At 30.9% G+C, this 21,023-nt stretch overlaps 1 protein-coding gene across 1 annotated transcript in view; it reads left to right on the top strand.

The window, feature by feature from the left end:
- CYLD (ubiquitin carboxyl-terminal hydrolase CYLD) overlaps positions 1-18,131 on the top strand; it is a 94,113-nt gene extending 75,982 nt beyond the window's left edge. Inside the window, exons 13-14 of the mRNA XM_075356859.1 lie at positions 6,525-6,741; positions 15,107-18,131. Coding sequence (XP_075212974.1) covers positions 6,525-6,741; positions 15,107-15,297 — 408 coding nt within the window. The 3' untranslated portion in view covers positions 15,298-18,131. The remainder of the gene's footprint in view (positions 1-6,524; positions 6,742-15,106) is intronic.
- The last annotated feature ends 2,892 nt before the right edge of the window (positions 18,132-21,023 follow it).

Below are 21,023 nucleotides of genomic sequence, written 5' to 3'. Positions count from 1 at the left end.
TGATACAAACAACATTAAACAATGTTTCAGAAACTTAAATGTATTTTTTTAGATTTAAAAAAGAATTGACTGTAGGTGTTTCCAGGCGTGAGTGTACAGACAGTGCGGCAAAAGAGGCTTGTTTTCAGCCTCCTTTTACCAGTTGTGTTGCTTCTAACAGTCTTGTTTGTTTCCTGATCTTCCTGTTTGCCACTCATCATGAACTACCAAGTGAATGGGTTGCCACCATGGTTAATAAACTTCACTCATTTAAGAACACTATCTCACTGTGGAGCTCCTACAGAAACAATCATTGAGAGGAGGTATTTATATTATTTGCCATTTGCGGCACACTAAGCTCACTCATGGATGTGTGATGACTCACAGATCCACCAGTCTGTGTTCGCTGCGACTGCTGACTGACAGTGCACCACGTTCTTGTGGATTGTACCTGTTACGTGGCATTGCATTGTGCGTTTAAGCTAGGGGCTAACATGGAAACTATTCTAGGCAATAATGAAATGTTTTTATCTTATGTTTTATGGTTTCTTAGGGCTGTCTTTTTATACTCAAATATTTAAATTACTGTAGCGTGTTTCAGCTATTCATGACAATTGCTGTATAGCAGTTAGGAATTTTATTATTTTATTTGATATATGTTCATTTATTGCATCAAACATATTGTGTCTGGGTGATAACATGCAAGTTTTTTTTGCACAACAAAACCAACCAAAAAAGTAGATGTTTTTGTTTTATTAAAATCTTATAACTAACAATTATCTACTAGTGTATGTGTGTTTGTGTGTGTATTATATATGTGTATTTTTTTTTCTAAAGTTGATCTCAAGACCCATTACACCTCTGTGATATGCAATAGTTGCATACTTTTTCATATCACAGAGTTTCAGGATGACCAACTTATAAGAGCTGCAATAGGTGCAGTATTTTTTCAGATAACAATATTACATAAACATGTAATTAATTGTTCATTACTATAGTATGGGCTAGCCAAACACATGTAATATATAATATTTTATTTTATAATACTTGACGTCTTATTTTTATATGTAATGTTTAATTTTAATAATTTTTATCTTCCATTAATTTTAATTTTGAGTTTTAATATCTAATTTAACACTAAATATTTTATAAAAAATCTGCAACTGGAGATGCAGGTTGCTGCAAAAGCATTATTGTAGAGATTGTATGAAAAAAAAGGTGAGTATCATTCTATTTTATTCACTTCTGTATTTTGGTGGTTCAAGTGTGGAATCTGTTTTATATATATATATATATATATATATGTATGTTGTTGCATGTTTACGGTTCAACCAGGATATTGAGAAACTAACAACAAAAAATGTTCATATAAATATGATTTATTACTCTAAGAACATAACAAATAAGATAAATTAAATTATAATAATGATAATAATAATGAATAAATAACATACAAAATAGTGACATACCTCCTCAATGAATCATGAGACCTTGCCGTTGGTGAGGGGGCTTGAGTGCTCAGGGATACAGAGTAGCTGGACCGAAGGTGCAACCATATCGGAGAGGTATCTGTTGAGAGCCAGACTAAGGAATGATTCCTGAAAGAGGGCAGCAGCTCTTTCAGTAGTTGTTAGGGGCGTGAGTCAGGACGACTTAAACGGCCGTATCAACATCACTCAGTCCTCTGAGTACTGCGCAGCTGAAAGCAATGGAAAACTACAGCTGCTTTTTTTCCAAGAAAATGTGGCTCTGCATTTTCACATAGCAATAATGGAGGCGCCTTCCTTGGTAAAATATTCCGGAGGTAAAATAGTCCCCCGTTCGGATCTCCGGGTGGGGACTACTAAGGAAGGGGTCACCAGAAAATTAAAAAATAACATTCTACGAGTCGGAGCGTGGAATGTTAGAAGCTTGAAAAAGGTTGGTAGGCTAGAAAATTTAAAATGGGAAATGGGTAGAAAATTTAAAAAGGGACAAATGTGGATATAGTAGGAATTAGTGAGGTTCGGTGGGAAGAGGAAGGCGACTTTTGGTCAGGTGATTTTAGAGATATTAACTCAGCATCAAATAATGGGCAGGCAGGAGTAGGTTTCGTGATGAACAAGAAGATAGGGAGGAGAGTGGAGTATTTCAAAACGCATAGCGATAGAATCATTGTAATAAGGATAAAATCAAAACCTAAACCGACAACGATTGTTAACGTCTATATGCCTACAAGCGCCCATGATGATGATGAGGTAGAGTGTGTATACGAAGAGATTGATGAAGCAATAAAACACGTAAAAGGAGATGAAAATTTAATAATAGTTGGAGATTGGAATGCAAGCATTGGAAAAGGCAAGGAAGGAAATATAGTGGGTGAATACGGGCTGGGCAAAAGGAATGAAAGAGGGGACCGACTTATAGAATTTTGCACGAAGTATAATTTAGTAATTGCCAACACCCAATTTAAAAATCATAGAATATACACAAAATCGAAGAATATACACTTGGAAAAAGCCAGGCAATACTGGAAGGTATCAGATAGATTATATCATGGTTAAGCAAAGATTTAGAAATCAACTCGTTGACTGCAAAACTTACCCTGGAGCAGACATTGATAGCGACCATAATTTGGTGATAATGAAATGTAGATTGGGGTTTAAAAACCTGAAGAAAAGGTATCAGATGAATCGGTGGAATTTAGAGAAGCTTGAGGAAGAGGAGGTAAAGAAGATTTTTGAGGAGGACATCGCAAGAGGTCTGAGTAAAAAAGATAAGGTAGAAAATGTAGAAGAAGAATGGGAGAATGTTAAAAAGGAAATTCTTAAATCAGCAGAAGCAAACTTAGGCGGAATAAAGAGAACCGGTAGAAAACCTTGGGTTTCAGACGATATATTGCAGCTGATGGATGAACGTAGAAAATATAAGAATGATAGTGATGAAGAAAGTAAAAGGAACTATCGGAAATTAAGAAATGCTATAAACAGGAAGTGCAAACTGGTGAAAGAAGAGTGGATTAAAGAAAAGTGTTCAGAAGTGGAAAGAGAAATGAACATTGGTAAAATAGACGGAGCATACAGGAAAGTTAAGGAAAATTTTGGGGTACATAAATTAAAATCTAATAATGTGTTAAACAAAGATGGTACACCAATATATAATACGAAAGGTAAAGTCGATAGATGGGTGGAATATATTGAAGAGTTATATGGAGGAAATGAATTAGAAAATGGTGTTATAGAGGAAGAAGAGGAAGTTGAGGAGGATGAAATGGGAGAAACAATATTGAGATCTGAATTTAAGAGAGCATTAAAAGATTTAAATGGCAGAAAGGCTCCTGGAATAGACGGAATACCTGTAGAATTACTGCGCAGTGCAGGTGAGGAAGCGATTGATAGATTATACAAACTGGTGTGTAATATTTATGAAAATGGGGAATTCCCATCAGACTTCAAAAAAAGTGTTATAGTTATGATACCAAAGAAAGCAGGGGCAGATAAATGTGAAGAATACAGAACAATTAGTTTAACTAGTCATGCATCAAAAATCTTAACTAGAATTTTATACAGAAGAATTGAGAGGAGAGTGGAAGAAGTGTTAGGAGAAGACCAATTTGGTTTCAGGAAAAGTATAGGGACAAGGGAAGCAATTTTAGGCCTGAGATTAATAGTAGAAGGAAGATTAAAGAAAAACAAACCAACATACTTGGCGTTTATAGACCTAGAAAAGGCTTTCGATAACGTAGACTGGAATAAAATGTTCAGCATTTTAAAAAAATTAGGGTTCAAATACAGAGATAGAAGAACAATTGCTAACATGTACAGGAACCAAACAGCAACAATAACAATTGAAGAACATAAGAAAGAAGCCCTAATAAGAAAGGGAGTCCGACAAGGATGTTCCCTATCTCCGTTACTTTTTAATCTTTACATGGAACTAGCAGTTAATGATGTTAAAGAACAATTTAGATTCGGAGTAACAGTACAAGGTGAAAAGATAAAGATGCTACGATTTTCTGATGATATAGTAATTCTAGCCGAGAGTAAAAAGGATTTAGAAGAAACAATGAACGGCATAGATGAAGTCCTACGCAAGAACTATCGCATGAAAATAAACAAGAACAAAACAAAAGTAATGAAATGTAGTAGAAATAACAAAGATGGACCACTGAATGTGAAAATAGGAGGAGAAAAGATTATGGAGGTAGAAGAATTTTGTTATTTGGGAAGTAAAATTACTAAAGATGGACGAAGCAGGAGCGATATAAAATGCCGAATAGCACAAGATAAACGAGCCTTCAGTAAGAAATATAATTTGTTTACATCAAAAATTAATTTAAATGTCAGGAAAAGATTTTTGAAAGTGTATGTTTGGAGTGTCGCTTTATATGGAAGTGAAACTTGGACAATCAGAGTATCTGAGAAGAAAAGATTAGAAGCTTTTGAAATGTGGTGCTATAGGAGAATGTTAAAAATCAGATGGGTGGATAAAGTGACAAATGAAGAGGTATTGCGGCAAATAGATGAAGAAAGTAGCATTTGGAAAAATATAGTTAAAAGAAGAGGCAGACTTATAGGCCACATACTAAGGCATCCTGGAATAGTCGCTTTTATATTGGAAGGACAGGTAGAAGGGAAAAATTGTGTAGGCAGGCCACGTTTGGAGTATTTAAAACAAATTGTTGGGGATGTAGGATGTAGAGGGTATACTGAAATGAAACGACTAGCACTAGATAGGGAACTTGGAGAGCTGCATCAAACCAGTCAAATGACTGAAGACAAAAAAAAAAATATAACAATACATATCTTTTCTTTATAAATTTCATATTATTTTCATGTGTTTTTCATACTGTATATCTATAATACAATATGAATTGTATTTCATGATTTTATATAATTTGTTTTTAGTTGTAAAATTAATACAGTAACTGATTAAAATACTGGTAATTTTGCATGCCTGCTGGTTAATTTATATTATCAAAGTATATTTTAATTTAAACTATTTAATTCAAATCGCTAGTTAAATACAAGAAACTCAGAATTTATAAATACCTTACTTATTTAATGCCAACAACATAACCGTAAATGAAACGACTAGCACTAGATAGGGAATCTTGGAGAGCTGCATCAAACCAGTCAAATGACTGAAGACAAAAAAAAAAACAAAATAGTATTTCAAATAGGACAAGATTTGTTTTAAGATAATTAAATCATAAAAACCAGGTTACAGTCCAGTTGACTAAAGACATTATAATGACCACTGCTATTAACACCTAATATTGCATTAAAAACAAGATAAGATTAGATAAGTCTAAAGTTCACATAGTTCCATTCCCTGCAAATACTATTACTTTCTGTTTACAATAAAACTACCTTGCACTTTTTGAATGAATTGAATACTGTCAGTTTCACTACTGACTACCAATAACTCACTGAACAACTTCCTACATTCACCCACTGTCCACACTGGAATGCTTGTGACGTACATTTCGCTCATTGTTACTACATGCTGACTGATAACGCTGTCTCACAATCGCGTCGAACACAGCCTTGCAGCATTACTAACTGTGATCGCAAATACAACCAACTTGGCCTCGCCAAATTACTTGCTTAATACTCACTTAACTACTGTCCCACATGCAGTATTTATATCCTCTGACCTGCAGAACAAGTACCCGCCTCATCCTTTACTGTTGAAATATAATAATTTCAACTTCTTACATTTTCCCATACAGTTCCCTTACATTTTTCCATTAATTCCTGTTCTGGCCAGATAAACCTGCTCATCAAACAACAGCTGTTGGAGATGTGCCTGTTGTCAGTATCGCAAAGATCAGATTGTTAAATGTACCTGTTAGCCTGAGAAAGGATCTCTTTTAGTCCCTTCCTGGATTCCTTTCATTATTATTCTCTCATACTTTCTTCTTAGTGGGAAGAAATCCGTTACTGAGGCCCAGTATACTGACTGGTCTTGTTACAATATATACATTTCACTCAATTGCACATGTATATATATATACACATGTGCAATATATATATGAAATATAAACCACCAAAACCCAGTAATTAGATAAGTTAAACTTACCATATTGATTTCCAATAACTGATTTTCACAGAATCCCACATCTTCAGTTGATATTAAATTCTGTAACTAGTTTGAAATATATTCATTTTATAATTTGTCAATTTTTTGACAAATTATTGTTTGTTTTTTGTTTTAAAAATTTTGAAATCTATTATGAACATATATGCAAATTCTGCTGTCCAGTACTGAAATGAGTACTTTTAATGTAATTATAGAATTCAATACCAACTGAAGGTTGGTGAAATCAATTTTCGCAGGATCCCTGAATATTGATTATTGGAAATTAATATGGTAAGTTTAACTTATCTAATTACTGTGTTTTAGTGATTAATGTAGTATATATAATATTCATTTTTATTAACAGTGGTCAATATGTTATTGAATTATTTTAATTTTCAACAAAAAAATATATACATATATGTATATTAATATTAGTCGTGTTTAAGGTAATAAATTTTATTAATAGCAGTTGTATAAAACAGGTTCATAGTCACCAAAGAAGAAGTAAACATAGATGGCGTTGTTTAAGTGTACCAGCAGAATTTTCTGTGCTGCAAGAACATTGTGTCATTCCTAGATTGTTTATGGAACTATTTGCTGTTGTATGCATTGAAACATCACATTATGTGGCCTTTGTTAAGTGTGGTACTGGTTCTGAAGCTCCGTGGTGTTTTTTTGATTCAATGGCAGATAGAAAAGGTAATAAAATTTTGCATCAGTTTGTATAATATATGTTTAGAATTGTCATAATTATTATATATTGCATTTATATTTATTAGTATTTTAATTTTAAAAAAACCAGTGGAGTCTAGTCATATAATTTTGCATATGTTCACTCACCACAAAACTCTGGGGATAGAGAGTGTTTCACTTTAAAAGAAGCCTGTTCTTAGTATTTATTAAAAAAACAGTGTTTTGCATTGTATGTCTGAGCTGGTCATTGTAAAATCGTTGATCTGTAATATGCTGTACCCATTTGGATGATTACAACCAATTCTGTATGCTATTATGGGCAAAATAGATATTCCTTTCTGATTGAAGGGGGGCCTTGAACTCCTCTTAATGATAAAACTAAACTAATTGCCTTGCTTCAAAATTTCTTTTGGGTGAAATTCCTTTCTTTCACTAGCCTTTTGTTTCTTTATCAATAATTTCTTTCCCAATAATATTTTATGATTCTTAGTTGGACAACTTTCAGATCCATGACAAGGGTGTAAGTTCCTTGTTTTGAGTTACTCCATCTTTGGGAGATGTGTGATTTGATAACATTAGATCTGTCTGTGAACTTTTCCAGGGATTCATATATTTATCCAGTAGCTGTACAAAATACATGGGGTAGAGGAAAGTCAGACCTATTAATTCCTTACAATAATTACAGTGTAAATTATTAATATAATTTTTATTTTATTATATTAACGTTTTTAAGTATAATTTGGTTTACTGATAATTTTCGTTCTCTGTTCTCATGTTTATCGATTTACTTGTTTATAAAATTATTATATACAGTATAAAAATATGTGTAAATTTAAAAAATTACTAGCTTAATACCTTGCTTTGTCAGGTCCCTAAAAAATGTATTATTAAATTACTATGATTTTATGTTATAAATATCTCTGTAAACATTATATCTAATTTATATTTTAGACCAATAAATAAAGGATTGATGGATCCCCTGTTCTTGAGACTTTCTCATGAGAAAAAATCCACTCTTAACAACTTTAAGGTTGATGTTTATTTATTGTTACTGAAAATGCTACTTTTAATGAAAATTGCAATCTTATAAATAACAGGGAAACATTAGAAGGATTGAGAGGAATTCTTGATGTTAACTGTTTAATTATCCATCTTAGATTTAAGATATTGAGTGTTTTCATAAATATTCTGAATAAGTAGATAAAATTTTTAAACTTTTCTGCTCACTGAAGTAAGTTAATAAATTTAAATTTTCATATACATTGCATCCTACTAACAGCAGAAATTAGGAAAAACTCTCAAATCTTGTGATCTCTGCTGCCACAATTGTAACAGAGATTGGCCCAATTGGGCCCATGACATTCAGCACTCCTGTGACCGGTGCTCCAGCACCGGAAGCATCTTTCACTTTCTTCTATAAGCACAACAATGGACCCAGTTTATCTTGATTAGTTTGCTCTCCAGCTTACAGGCCGAACAATATGTCGTCACAATCATCGCGTTGCGTGTGTCCTCATACACCTGGTAAAAAGAAGTTACCCAGAACTCTTTTATCTTGCCAATAATATTCTCAACGACCTCTAACCTCTTGTTCTGTGGCATCATCTTTGATATCTTATATATACACCACAGTGCATCTGCCACCTCGATATGGTTGGTCCACTTGTAAATCTGTGACCTTGTCATGGAGTGTAGCTGTAAATTGGGTAGCCCTCTCAGAGCCTTTGATTGTAACTTGTAACTTGTCCTTGTTGCCCTTTTGAAGTTGAGAACTTCGCTGGCTTCTTACTCAGTAACAGAAGACATCATGGTTTTAAGTAAGTCGGCGTAGGATCTATCTTGTGCCTTGTCTATGACCATCCAGGTGTCCTCAGCAGGAGAAGTCGATTTCCTTACAGACAACGATCGTAATCTTGATCTACTTAGACTCTTGATAGCGCTATGTAGTGCCATGGCCACTGGTTTCTTGTTCTTCTTAAATAAAAATACTAAAATCTTTGCTATAACAACCCCAATAGTGCTACCTGGCAACACAAACACTGGAGCTGGAGACTTCACTAACACTCACCTAATAGACTTTAGGATTACTTCCGATGCCACTCAGTCCCCTCCAGATGAGTTATAATAAGTAGTGTGTTTGCTTCTCTGAATTAGCTTGATGTCGTCAAGTGATGACATTTCACACACTATATCTCCAGACTTTAATATAGCATTGCGGGATTTATCTTCCTTGATTCTCCCAAATAAGATTCACAAATAAGCACATGTCACTATTCTCTTCAGCAATGTTCTTCACCTTTCTAACCTTGCTAAGTAAAGCTGATGGCCATTTCAGCAACAGCTTATCTAACAAATCAGCAGCTCTCAAATCCCCAGCAAGGACATCAACTACCAACTCATCAGTCTGACTAACTTGGCTAATGCCAGTTATCAAGGGTGAAATCTTGCATAATTGCCCAAATATTTTATGTAAATCACATAAAACCTTTCATTGTTCTATAATATATCTTTCCATATCTCTCCCCAAGTTCTGTTGCAATGCAGTAAGTTCCCAGTTGTGATGTCAGTGTCGCAAGTGCATCCGGGGGAAGTTCCTCCTCCTCGGATGATATCTGCCTGGAGCGTTTTTGTCCCTTCTCAGCCCTCTTCTCGACATCTACCTCTTCAGTCAAATTTCCTGAATCGCCTACACTTTCATGACTCAATGTTGTGGGTTTTGAAGCACATACCACCTTGAGGTGCAGGCGCCTTTGACTCCCAGTCACCACCATTTCGCTCTCTGTTGCACCTTGTCCGTCTTTAGCCACTACGTCCTCCTTCTCTTTTCGTTTGTGCTTCAGCCATGTTTTACCCCTTTATTTACTTCTATACGATTCCAGTGGAATTGAAAAAGAATTCAACCACTACCAATGTGTTCTACTCTCATGTCTGAGTAATTTGATTACCCACTGGACTATGTTTGGGGGGGCCCTTTTGGAAACCCCGTAACTTCTTACTGATACTTTCAAATTCAAAACCAAAACTGGATTTGGGATCAGCTCTCAAACCCGTGTCCAACAACCTACCACTTGCCCCTTTATTTGAGGAGGGACCAAAATAATTTTGTAGGTGACCCAAACTGTATCTGTCCAAAAATGAGGTCGGAAAATTTCAAAAAACTTTTTGGGGATCACCAAAATTTTGGGAATACCCAGGGAGAAAAGGTTGCAAAATGAATTAAAGAAGATATCTAAGGCAGTTCCATACAAGCCAGGTAAGTTTTTATACAGTAAAGAAATCTGCTGTTATGAAATATAGATTTTGAGGTAAAAAGAAATTCTAAAAGTGTTTGCGTCAGATTCAGCTTTTTTGGTAGCAAATCATCTGTAAAAGGAAAGTCAGACAGATAAAAAGTAGAGCCTTTGGTGGGTAATTAAATACAAAATAAAAACGTTTTAAGGCCGTTTGAAGAAGAAAGTTTTGTGACAGAATCAGGCATAGAGTTGATTGGTGGGTGGCCCATATATTTTGGCATTTAAATATGAACAACTTTAATGAATTTGATTCTAGAAAAAAATTTTTGACTATAAAAAGACTAAAGAAAGATAAAAATTGGAATATATGTGACAAAAGATTGAGGGGATAAGATGTATGTTGAGGCTAAGAGGTTAGTATGGAATAGAAATCAGTGAAGAAGTTTAAACTAGTTATTTGAAGTTTGAAACAAAAAAGTATTTATATCTCAATTTTCTCTACATGTGGTATACAAAATTGACCAGATTATGAGAGGACTGGTTAAATGAAGTTTATTTAGCATTTAAATCATAAATTTAAATTGCTAATAAATGCTTCTTTAGATTATAAAGGACACAGTGCCTTCATTTTATTGCCTAGCTATTTGTCTGTACATTAGATAGTAGCCACTTTACAAAATGATTTGTCACTGCAGTTATGTTGAAAATTTACTTCAGATAAATTTTCTTTATTTTTTAGATGACTGCCTAAAAAGAAATATCTAGGGTGTATGTATGTATGTATGTTCCACCATAGCAGCTCAGTAGTTGAACTGATTTAGATATATGGCCCTGCGTTGGAATCCTTATATTACCGGCAGTGTCTTAGCCTATATAAATATTTATATTTAGTTTTTATAAACCACCAGATACATACATATAAAGCAAGGTTGATTTTACCTTCAATCTAATAAGGCCTTTTCAAATCCTATAGATTAATGACTTGGTGAATCATTGATAATGTCAGTCCTAATTATAATTATGGTATTTTAATAACTGATATGAATCTAAAGGATTTGAAAAGGGCTTATTAGATTGAAGGTAAGATCTTGCTTTATATGTGTATATCTGGTGGTTTATAAATACTAATTATAATTCAACACATAGGACATGTTTATAAAATTAATTATATATATATATATATATATATATATATATATATATATATGTATATATATATGTTTAAGTAAATTTAAAAAGATTAAAAAAAATTATACTATTTACAAATTTGTCACCTCTTTAATTATCCTATATTAATAATTATATTAAAAGAGCAGTGTTTGTAACAATGTTTTTTTTGGCAGTCCTGTTTTTAATTTTTAATATTTATCTCTTGTTGGCTTTTTAAGTAATCCCATTTTAAAAGAACATTTTAAAAATAGAAATTACTGTATGAAACATTAAGCCCAAAATGGTTTTATGTAATAAAAGAACATAATTTTGTATGTACACAGGTTAAGAAAAATTCTTTTGTGTGCATGTTGTATATCAAGCAAAATTTGAGGTATCTTGATGAAATCTGGTATAGCAATTTATTTTAAGATTCTCTAATAAACAAATAATGTTAATTTTATTTTTTCTAATAAAACGTTGAACATTCCACAAGTAACATGATGCAAGCATGTATGAGGTTTGATAAAAAAAAATATGTGGAATTTTACAATTTCCCAAGCTGTGTAATTCCAATTGTCATAATTTTTTTTTTGTTGTTCGTACATGTGCCCCCAATGTATGTTTACATTGGTAGCCACATTGGAGCTTAATTTATTGTTGGCTCATAAAAAGGTTACTTGTGTTTTGGTATGGTTGGTGATTTTTAACTTGGGGAAAAAAATAGAATAAAGAATATGCATTAAATTTTATTTAAGAATGGAATAAAATACAGCACTGCATTGGAAATGTTGCTTTTGGTAATTCTTCTGTGAATAAAACAAGCATTTACATGTGACACAAATGTTTCCAAGAGGGCAGTGAAGATGTTGAAGATGATGAGTGCCCTGGATGTCCCACCACATCAATATCTGATTACAACATCGAAGAAGTGAAGAAAATGATTATGGACAATTGCTGAATCACTATTAGAGGAGATGTAGCTGATGGTGTTAGCATTTCATTTGGCTCATCCCAAGCAATTTTTTCAGATGTTTTGTACATGAAAATTTGTTCCAAAATTGTTGAATTTCAACCAAAAGCAGTACCAAATGAAAATTTCTCAGGAGTTGTTGAATGAAGTAAATGATGATTGAGAACTGTTCATATGGGTCCTAACTGGTGATGAAAGATGGGTGTATGGATGTGACGTCGAAACTAAGATTAAAAAAAAGCTCATCAGGTTCACTCAAATGTGATTGTTCTGATCACTGTGTTCTTTTATTTCAATGACTTAGTGTATCCTGAGTTCTTGCTTCATTTGCATGAAGTAATCTGAAGAAAACGCCTAATTTTTGGCAGAACATTTCATGTCAGTTGCACCATGATAATGCACCTGCTTGTTCAAAGCATTTATTGATAAAGCACTTCACTGCTTGTTCACAAATTTTTGTCCAAAAACAACATCTTTATGATGCCCAAGCCTCCATATTTGCTGGACATGTTCTTCTGTTGATATCTTCCTATTTCCCAAGATGAAAAAACCATGAAAGGATGATATTTTACAAAGACAAAATTCCTGAAGATGCTAACACCATACTGAAAATTGTGTTCCACAGGTTTTTTGAAGATTGGAAAAAGTGCTGACACAATTGTATTACATCTGAAGGGGAGTATTTTGAATGTGATAAAATCTATATTGATGAATAAATAAATAAATAAAATTCCTCATTTTTTTTTTATCAAACCTTGTATTCCCTTTACTCCGTTTAACAAAAATTATTTTCATTGGGAATCCAGTGCTCTAATAGACATATAATGTTTATTAATGAGTTATCATTTCTAGAAAAGTGTATAAATCATCTATTTTTGTAATAGTTCCTTAATATTACATTGTAAGAGGACTGTTTGAGAAGTTCTTTGCCTAGCAAAAAAACAAATTTTTCAGAATTTTTTTTATTTTTCAACATGTCACTTTGCAATTCAATACATTTAGACCAACACTTTTACAACTTAGTAATGTAAAAACTAAAGAACTTATTTTAGAACATATTGTGTCTGTTTAACTGGATTATACGTACTCTGAATTTATTTTTATTGTATTATAAAATTTCTTTTTAAACATAAACTGAAGAACTAATATCTTTTGAATGGAACAATTTATTTAGGTTGAAACAGTGTGAAATAAAATTCAAATGCTATCAGACAAAAAAACAGATATAAAAATGATCACATATATTTTTCTCTTTTTCATTTTTTTTTACGACTGAAATTACTTTACTTAAGTTAAAAATAAAAGATGTATTTAAACATTGAAAGACACCTCTCAGTGCGTATGCTTGGTTTTGTTTCTCTTATTTGGTGGTTCACTTATTAATCTTGATTTTATTTAAATCAATACAATAGAATGGATATAGCATTTAAATTATTGCAAAAATATTTATGTATCTATGCTGTTTTGATAATATTACATCAGTCTACAAAATTACATTAGAGTGCTACTAAATTAGTTTGTAACTTGGTGAAAATTGTGTGCATAAGTACCAATTACAGCTGTGGCTATGATGCAAGTAGGTAGCAGTGGATAGCAATGCAACACTGTGAAATTTCAATTGTATTATTTTACATAGAAAACAATGTTGAAGCTATAAGAACATTGTACCTGCCAGTCATACAAGGGTAAATCAAATATAAACAAATTATATTTTATTTTTAAATTTATTTATTGAAAAATAAAAGGCAAATATAATTTGTTTTTCTACATAGTTTTCTGCTTTAGAAATTCATTTTTACCAGCGAGAAGGAAGGTTTTTTATCGCAGCATCGTAGAATGAAGTTGCATCAGGAGCCAACTGCACATGAATCCCACCATGCCCTTGTCATCTTCAAATTGTTGCCCTCTTAGAGCTTCTTTAAGCATCCCGAACAAATGAAAATTGCAGGCTGATAGGTCCAAGCTGTAGGAAGGATGATCAAGTTGAGTCCTTCTCGTCTTGAGACCATTAGAGCTGCAGTATGGGGCCTGGCATTGTCGTGAAGGAAGATGGCCTCACCTCGTTCAATAGCTTGCAGCATTGATTGTGCGTCACTCATGCAAAAAATCAATGAGCAAAATGTCTCGCTGATCAAAAAAAAAGGTTGAAAGAACCTTGCCAGCTGACAGTCGAGTCTTGGCTTTCACTGGGGCTGCCTCCTCTTTCCTCTGGCACTCCTAACTGGCTTGTTTCAGCTGGGAAGTGTAGTGGTGGACCCACATTTCGTTGCAGGTGATGATCCAACTCAAAAATGCATCACATTCTTTCGCAATTCTTGATATATGCCTTTGACAGACCTCCAAACGTCTCAACTAATGATCTGCGGTCAAAAGACAAGGACCCATCTGCCACACATTTTATGGACCTGTAGGTTGTTTATGATGATCACTTGACAGCTCCCATAACTTATTCCGACCTGTTCTACAATTTCAGATGCTTTCACCCGTTGATCTTCAAGAGTGTCTTAAACCACAGGAATGTTTTCATCTGTAATGCTGGTCCGAGGACAGTGTTCTTGATCTTCCACTCATTCTTGTCCTTCCTTGAACTCTTTATGCCAGCAAACACATGAGTCCTTGATAATGTTTGATCCCTGAACTGTGCAGTCAATCTCTGGAAAATTTCCGTCGCTTAACCTCCTTCACAAGCAAGAAATTTTATAATTATGCGTTGTGCAGTGGAGGGGTGCACCTACTGCTCCGACATTGTGAGCATTACTAACGAATTGGTTGGGAATGTGGAATGGCCGGCTCTCCCCACCCAAGCACACTATAAGTGCGAGCCCAGTCCTACCAACCATAGACATTCAGGAACAAAAATGCCATTTATATTTGATTTACTCTCATATAATAGCCACAATATAATAGGATGAAAATTAACAGTGCACAATAGCTTTATTTCAGTTTTTAAAGGTTATATATAGGAAAGTGAGATTCATATCTGTTAAATATTTTTTTTTTAACATTATGTTCACAGGAGAACAAAATGGTTATAATATTCCTGAGATGGTACCTTGTCCTAATCTTCCGTACTGGTTATCAGAAAAGGGTGCACAAACATTATGTCAAGTTAAAGATGATAGACAGTTACCAGAACATGCAAAACGATTACTTTGTGATGCTTATATGTGTATGTATCAGAGTTCAGAAGTTATGATGTATAGATAAATAATAATTAAAATAACTAAATGTATATATATATATATATATATAAAAAGCAGTTAAAATGTTTACATGTTCAATCATAAGCAAATGGGCAAAAATTAAATAATAAATAACTGTTCACGTTTTTTTGTTGTGTTATATATATATATAAAATGGTTTTATTTAACTGTTATTTATATTTTTCTAATATACAAAACATTCTTCATATTAACTGTTACCAGTTATATGAAACTTCTGTAAATCATCACTTAAAGAAAAAAACTACTCTTTAGTAAATATTTTATTTAGTTTAATTATACACATCACCTTTACTGTTAACTATTAATTTAATTATTGATTTTTGTACATGGAAACAGTGTATTTAATAAATTGCTATTTAAATTGTATATGATCTTTTCTTGACAGTAGTCAAACATTTTAATTTTTTATTGAAACCAAGAAATTTTGTTGCACTAATAAAAAATACTTTAATCACTAAAAAAAAACTTGTATATAACATATGTTCATCATTAAAAGTAACAGCAATAATTATTCTGGTCAGTAATCAGATTTTTGTTCTATTTTCATTACATACAAAAAACAATCGGATTCTTATCACTGATGTATGTCTGCTGATTCCTGTTTACTTTTATTTCATCTGAATTTAAATTAATTGAATTATATTTTAGAAATTTTTGTTTAACTCTATTAGTTGTACACATGATACTAGATCTTAGGAATCCATTGATTGCTTCAATCCTACTTTTATTTTACTGATATGATCATATATCATTATTTATATATGCATTTGAATGAGGAAGATAGATGAATGGAATGTTAAATGAAAAAAATCAGACTTTCTGAGAATTTTAACAAAAATAAAAACATTGTCCACATAACTTTTGCCAATAATGGGACAGCCCTTTCTTTTTTTTTAGTTGAACTAAAATTAAAGTTAGTTATCAGCCTTGACATATTCTTCTCATAATGAATATTTTATGTTCTTATTTCTGGAGAGAAATATGATATAGCTCATCTCAAAGCTTATTTATTCTCATCAATGAAATTATGGAACTAGTTAACACATAATATTTGATTCTGCAGTCAGTAATACTAACATCACAATAACAGTTATAAATTACCACTGATGTAATCTCAGTTGCAGTTGCATTTTAAATGTTGTAAATACCTCTTAAATTTTCAAACCAATGGGCATCTTTATTAAATAAATTTAAGTACAGATTCTTTTATTACGAATTATAATTAAATCTTTCTATCTTCTCTAAATATTTTATCAATCAGCGTTTTATAGCACCCTTCATTTCTGTAAATGTTCTTTATTTCTTCTTTCTTCTGCTTAACTTTGAATTTTTCTATGCAATCCTCATCCTTTCTGATCTATACATCCACATTTTTTAATTATTTTGTGGTAGTAGATTTTCATTCAAATTCCATTGTTGCAATTACTTCATCAATCTTCACTCCCAATTCTAACAGCAAATCATCTTTGTTGTTTCTCTTTTTTTACTCTATACTTTATTTATTCTTCTTTGATCTTGTTATTGCTCAAAACATTTTTATATACTAAGTTTTTAGTATCCAGTTATTAAAAAAATCTTTCTTTTTGTCATCAATTTCAGTTTTCCACTTGGTCTTTCATTACTTATGATTTGATTAAAATGTTTACTGCATTTTGTTATTAATTTATTTAATTAATCAAACATTTCAGTGAGTATAGACTGAGAGTAAACAAATTATGCAAATTATATCTGTATATTGGCTATAGTTATAATAACTATATATATTAGTTGTTAATATTATGTAGTTCAAGTTCAGTTTGTAATTGGTTAATTTTTTTAAATAAATATATGGTACTTTTATTTACATCTCGAGTATAACTTGTATTAGACTATTTTAATACCTCTCTTGATTGTGTTACCAATTACCACATTGTGAAAATTTAATAATTTGTGAGCACTATTTAAAAAAAAAGAAAAGAAACAAGGAACTTGTAATCTACGTTGTTGAATATATTATTTAGTTCAAATTGAAAAACTTTATTCTCTTCTGTTAATTTTGGTTTTATATGAAAATCATGAATAGCTGCACATTCATGAAATGTAAATTATATTATTTGGATTCAGTTATTTTATGTATATTTTACACTTTTGGACTTTGAATCCATTTTTTATAAAATATGAAAAATTTAGAAAGAATCTTGGTTTAAACAAAAAGATTTAGTTAAGTAGTTTCTATGTTAAGATGAAAAATTATTAAAAAAGTGTCAAAAGTATTTTTATATTACTTAAAAGTGTAAGAATTGTATTTATGTCATGTCAAAGTATTTATTCTAAAACATAGCCGCATGTTTTACCTTAAGTGACTTCTAGTAGCTGTGCTCCTAACACAGAATTCATACTGGAGTACAGGGAAATTTCATTTTACAAAATTTCTGCAAAACTTTCTTTTATTTTGTTATTATATTTACTGTTGCTTTTAGGATGTGTTAATTGTTGTAAATATTACATTTTGTATTCTATTTGAATGTTAAATATTGTTTGAATTCATCCTCAGTTGCTGGAAGGTATTTGCATTCTTTGAAAGATATACCCATTTGTATTATAGATGGAAAGTTGCAAATTTCTAGCAGCACTAGACCTTTTTACTGCCATAGTTCTCTTAGGTAAAATCCTTTTTTGAGAACTATTTCGTCTTCTCATATGCATAAGAATTAGTTTATTTTTTAACAACACACACTGTGAAAGACTGTGTTCTGCAGCTCTGAGATTTCTATCTAAACTAGAAATACCTCATTTTCCAGTGAAATTAAAATTGGCCAATTAATTAAAAAAATACCAGGGTTTTTAGTTGTGTAATTTTATAATAAATCATGAATAAAATTATGTGATCATTAACAAATTTGGATGGGACTAGGAAAACATGTGAAGTTAATAAGAATTAAAAAAAAAAGTTCATATAGACTATTATCACAATCTTATGCAATTTCTTTAGTTATTTTATTTTATATTATCATTTTAAACATAAATGTGAATTGTATGTAATTTGAATAAAACATTATTTAATAACTAAAATTATATTCCTGTAAGTTTATATTGAAACTCTTTGATTTTGTGTTTTTTTTTTCATTTATACTTTAAATTATTTATTATATGTTAATTTACTGATGTATATTAACTATTGTCTTAAATTATACTTATTTATTTCATTATAAGAAAGGACAAGCTTTCAAGAAATAATTTCTATATTTTAATTTGTATTTATGTAATTTGTATAGGAATTTTAATATTGTGCTTAAAGTTGAAAGTTTATGTGAATATTTAAAAAATAAATGACTATTTAAAACAATTACTGATTCTTTGTAAGTGTGAATTTTCATTTTAGTGATAAACTAAATTTTATTTCAATACTACAAGGGTGGGCTAAGTTTCCAGCTTGATACATAGATGGCGTCAACAGGTCTCAATTTCTTACTGGGATTCTATAGTATCCTTCACTAGCTTATTCCGTTAAATTTATTCTAACATTTAAGTGATGAAGTAAAAAGAAGACTTCCCCATCTAAGATCACTGTTATGAAAAGTGTACTAGTCTTTGTGGAGATTACATTGGAAAATAAAAGCAAAAAAAATCTAAAAAAAATTGGGTTTTCTTTGTCAGGCTATAAACGTTTCAGCCCACCCTCGTATTTTTTCACTTGATTTTAATCTCACACATATGAGCAAACTTTAGAATCTGTCCAAAAAAATGTTTAAATTATATTTTGCATTTTCTTCATAATTATAATATTATATAATTTCACTTCTTTCATACCTCTCTTATATAATTTCAAAATTTTCAATTATTGTTTTTAGCATGAAAAAAAATCATTGTTACTTTATAATCAAGGACAGTAATAAATTTAAAAGGCTTTACAATTGGTAAAGAAATAACCAGAATAATCTGAAATATTATGATGGTAAAGAAAAGTCAATATTGTAACACATATTTTTTGGAATTAATTTTAAATTTGTTTGGAATTTTGGAGTTTTGAAATTACAAAGTTTGAAATTTCCAAACTGCTCCATGCTCTCATGAAGGTTTTGATAAACATCACTTTTCTTGTAATTTCAATTATTTTTTAATAATAATAAAAGGTTTTTTGAAAAATGTTCTTTAATTTGATCATTTATTTTTATTAGTTTTGTTATAAAAGTTGGTTGTTTTCTTTCATTAGCTAAACTATGATTAAGGACTGATGATGAATTTTTTATTAAACATTCTTAAATCTTCACTTGCAATCTTTCTGTTTATGTGGTTATGTTAAATAAAAATCAAATAATAATTATTAAAGTTTTGTCATATTAGGAAATTACCCATAATCCATGAATTATAGTTGATTTTTTCTTATTTTTTTTTAATTTTTATTTCTGTTTTAGTCTATAATAGTCTTATTTCTTAATATTAACTGATTATTTCTCACTATTCTAAATGATAAAGATAAGCAAATGTTTGAAAAATATTTAAAGCAATATCAAAGTTTATATTATTTGTATAATTTGCTACGATAAAAAATATAATATCTCTTTTTATAGTTTTTTTGTTTGTTTAATAGAGTACTTTGTAGCATTATTTGTAAAATGTAGTTATATTAATAGAATCCTATTACTGGTATGTTTTATTTGACAAAAAATGTAGGTATAACGTATTTCTAAATTTTAATAATCAAAAATTAAACTGTATTTCAAAGTATTCAAGAATGAAGTGGTGTTTTTATATATCCTGAATAGAATTAAAATTAGTTCTGAGTAGTCCTTTAAATTGCAGCAAAACAGACACAATTTTATAAGTTACAATTTATAAGATTTCATGTTGCTATTTCATCACAAATAAAAATGTAACAGTTTGATTACTAGTAATAAAGTAATTGTAAGTAAAAAAACTATACCATTTTGAATAAACTTTGAAATAAAGTTTTCTGCACCTTTTTGTTGTACTCATCACATCTGAAACTGCTTTTGTCATATTGATGTGACACACCATTTCATGACAAATTCTTTTTTGTGGATATTTGACCAGAAGTCCAGAACACAGTGTTATACTAACATTCTTATTTATGTGTGATACTAGGCATTCCAAATCTTTTCATGCAACACATGGTTTAACGAATAAACCATAAATAGTTGAGTTCAGATACAGCATACTATACTACAATTCAGTGCTACATTAGTGATATCAATATTATAATAAAGGCATGTAATGCATATTTTATTAAACACCACCCTGACCGAGGAAAATGATGGTAACTATGTTTCCTAGTTTAAAATGAAGAGTAAAGATAATTACAAGTATGAATTTCTTTATTGATACCTACATGTTTTATTCGTCTAATACATATTGTACATTATTATGAAAGTACTTATAATTATTTTTTGGCACTTTTTTATCCCGGGAAAGTTGTACACTAATAAAAATATATAAAATAGTAACTCTTTTAGAATTTATATAAAAATGTAATAATCTTGAATGCTAAAACATTAAATAATAAAAAATTAGGTTTATCCATTTAGCATGTTAAAATTTAGTGAATATTGGTAGGACTCCCCATAATTAATAACTACATTTTTTCCAACACTTTTTCAGAAAATAGTCACACCATTTTTACTCATCTTCTTCAACATCAGTTTCTATTACCCATTAATTTTTTATTAGTTCCATTCAAATTGCCAACACATGGTGTAAGTGTAATACGTG

This window comes from Lycorma delicatula, chromosome 2, assembly GCF_047948215.1.
Source record: "Lycorma delicatula isolate Av1 chromosome 2, ASM4794821v1, whole genome shotgun sequence".
Taxonomy (NCBI): domain Eukaryota; kingdom Metazoa; phylum Arthropoda; class Insecta; order Hemiptera; family Fulgoridae; genus Lycorma; species Lycorma delicatula.
This window is presented reverse-complemented; position numbering and strand designations above follow the sequence as displayed.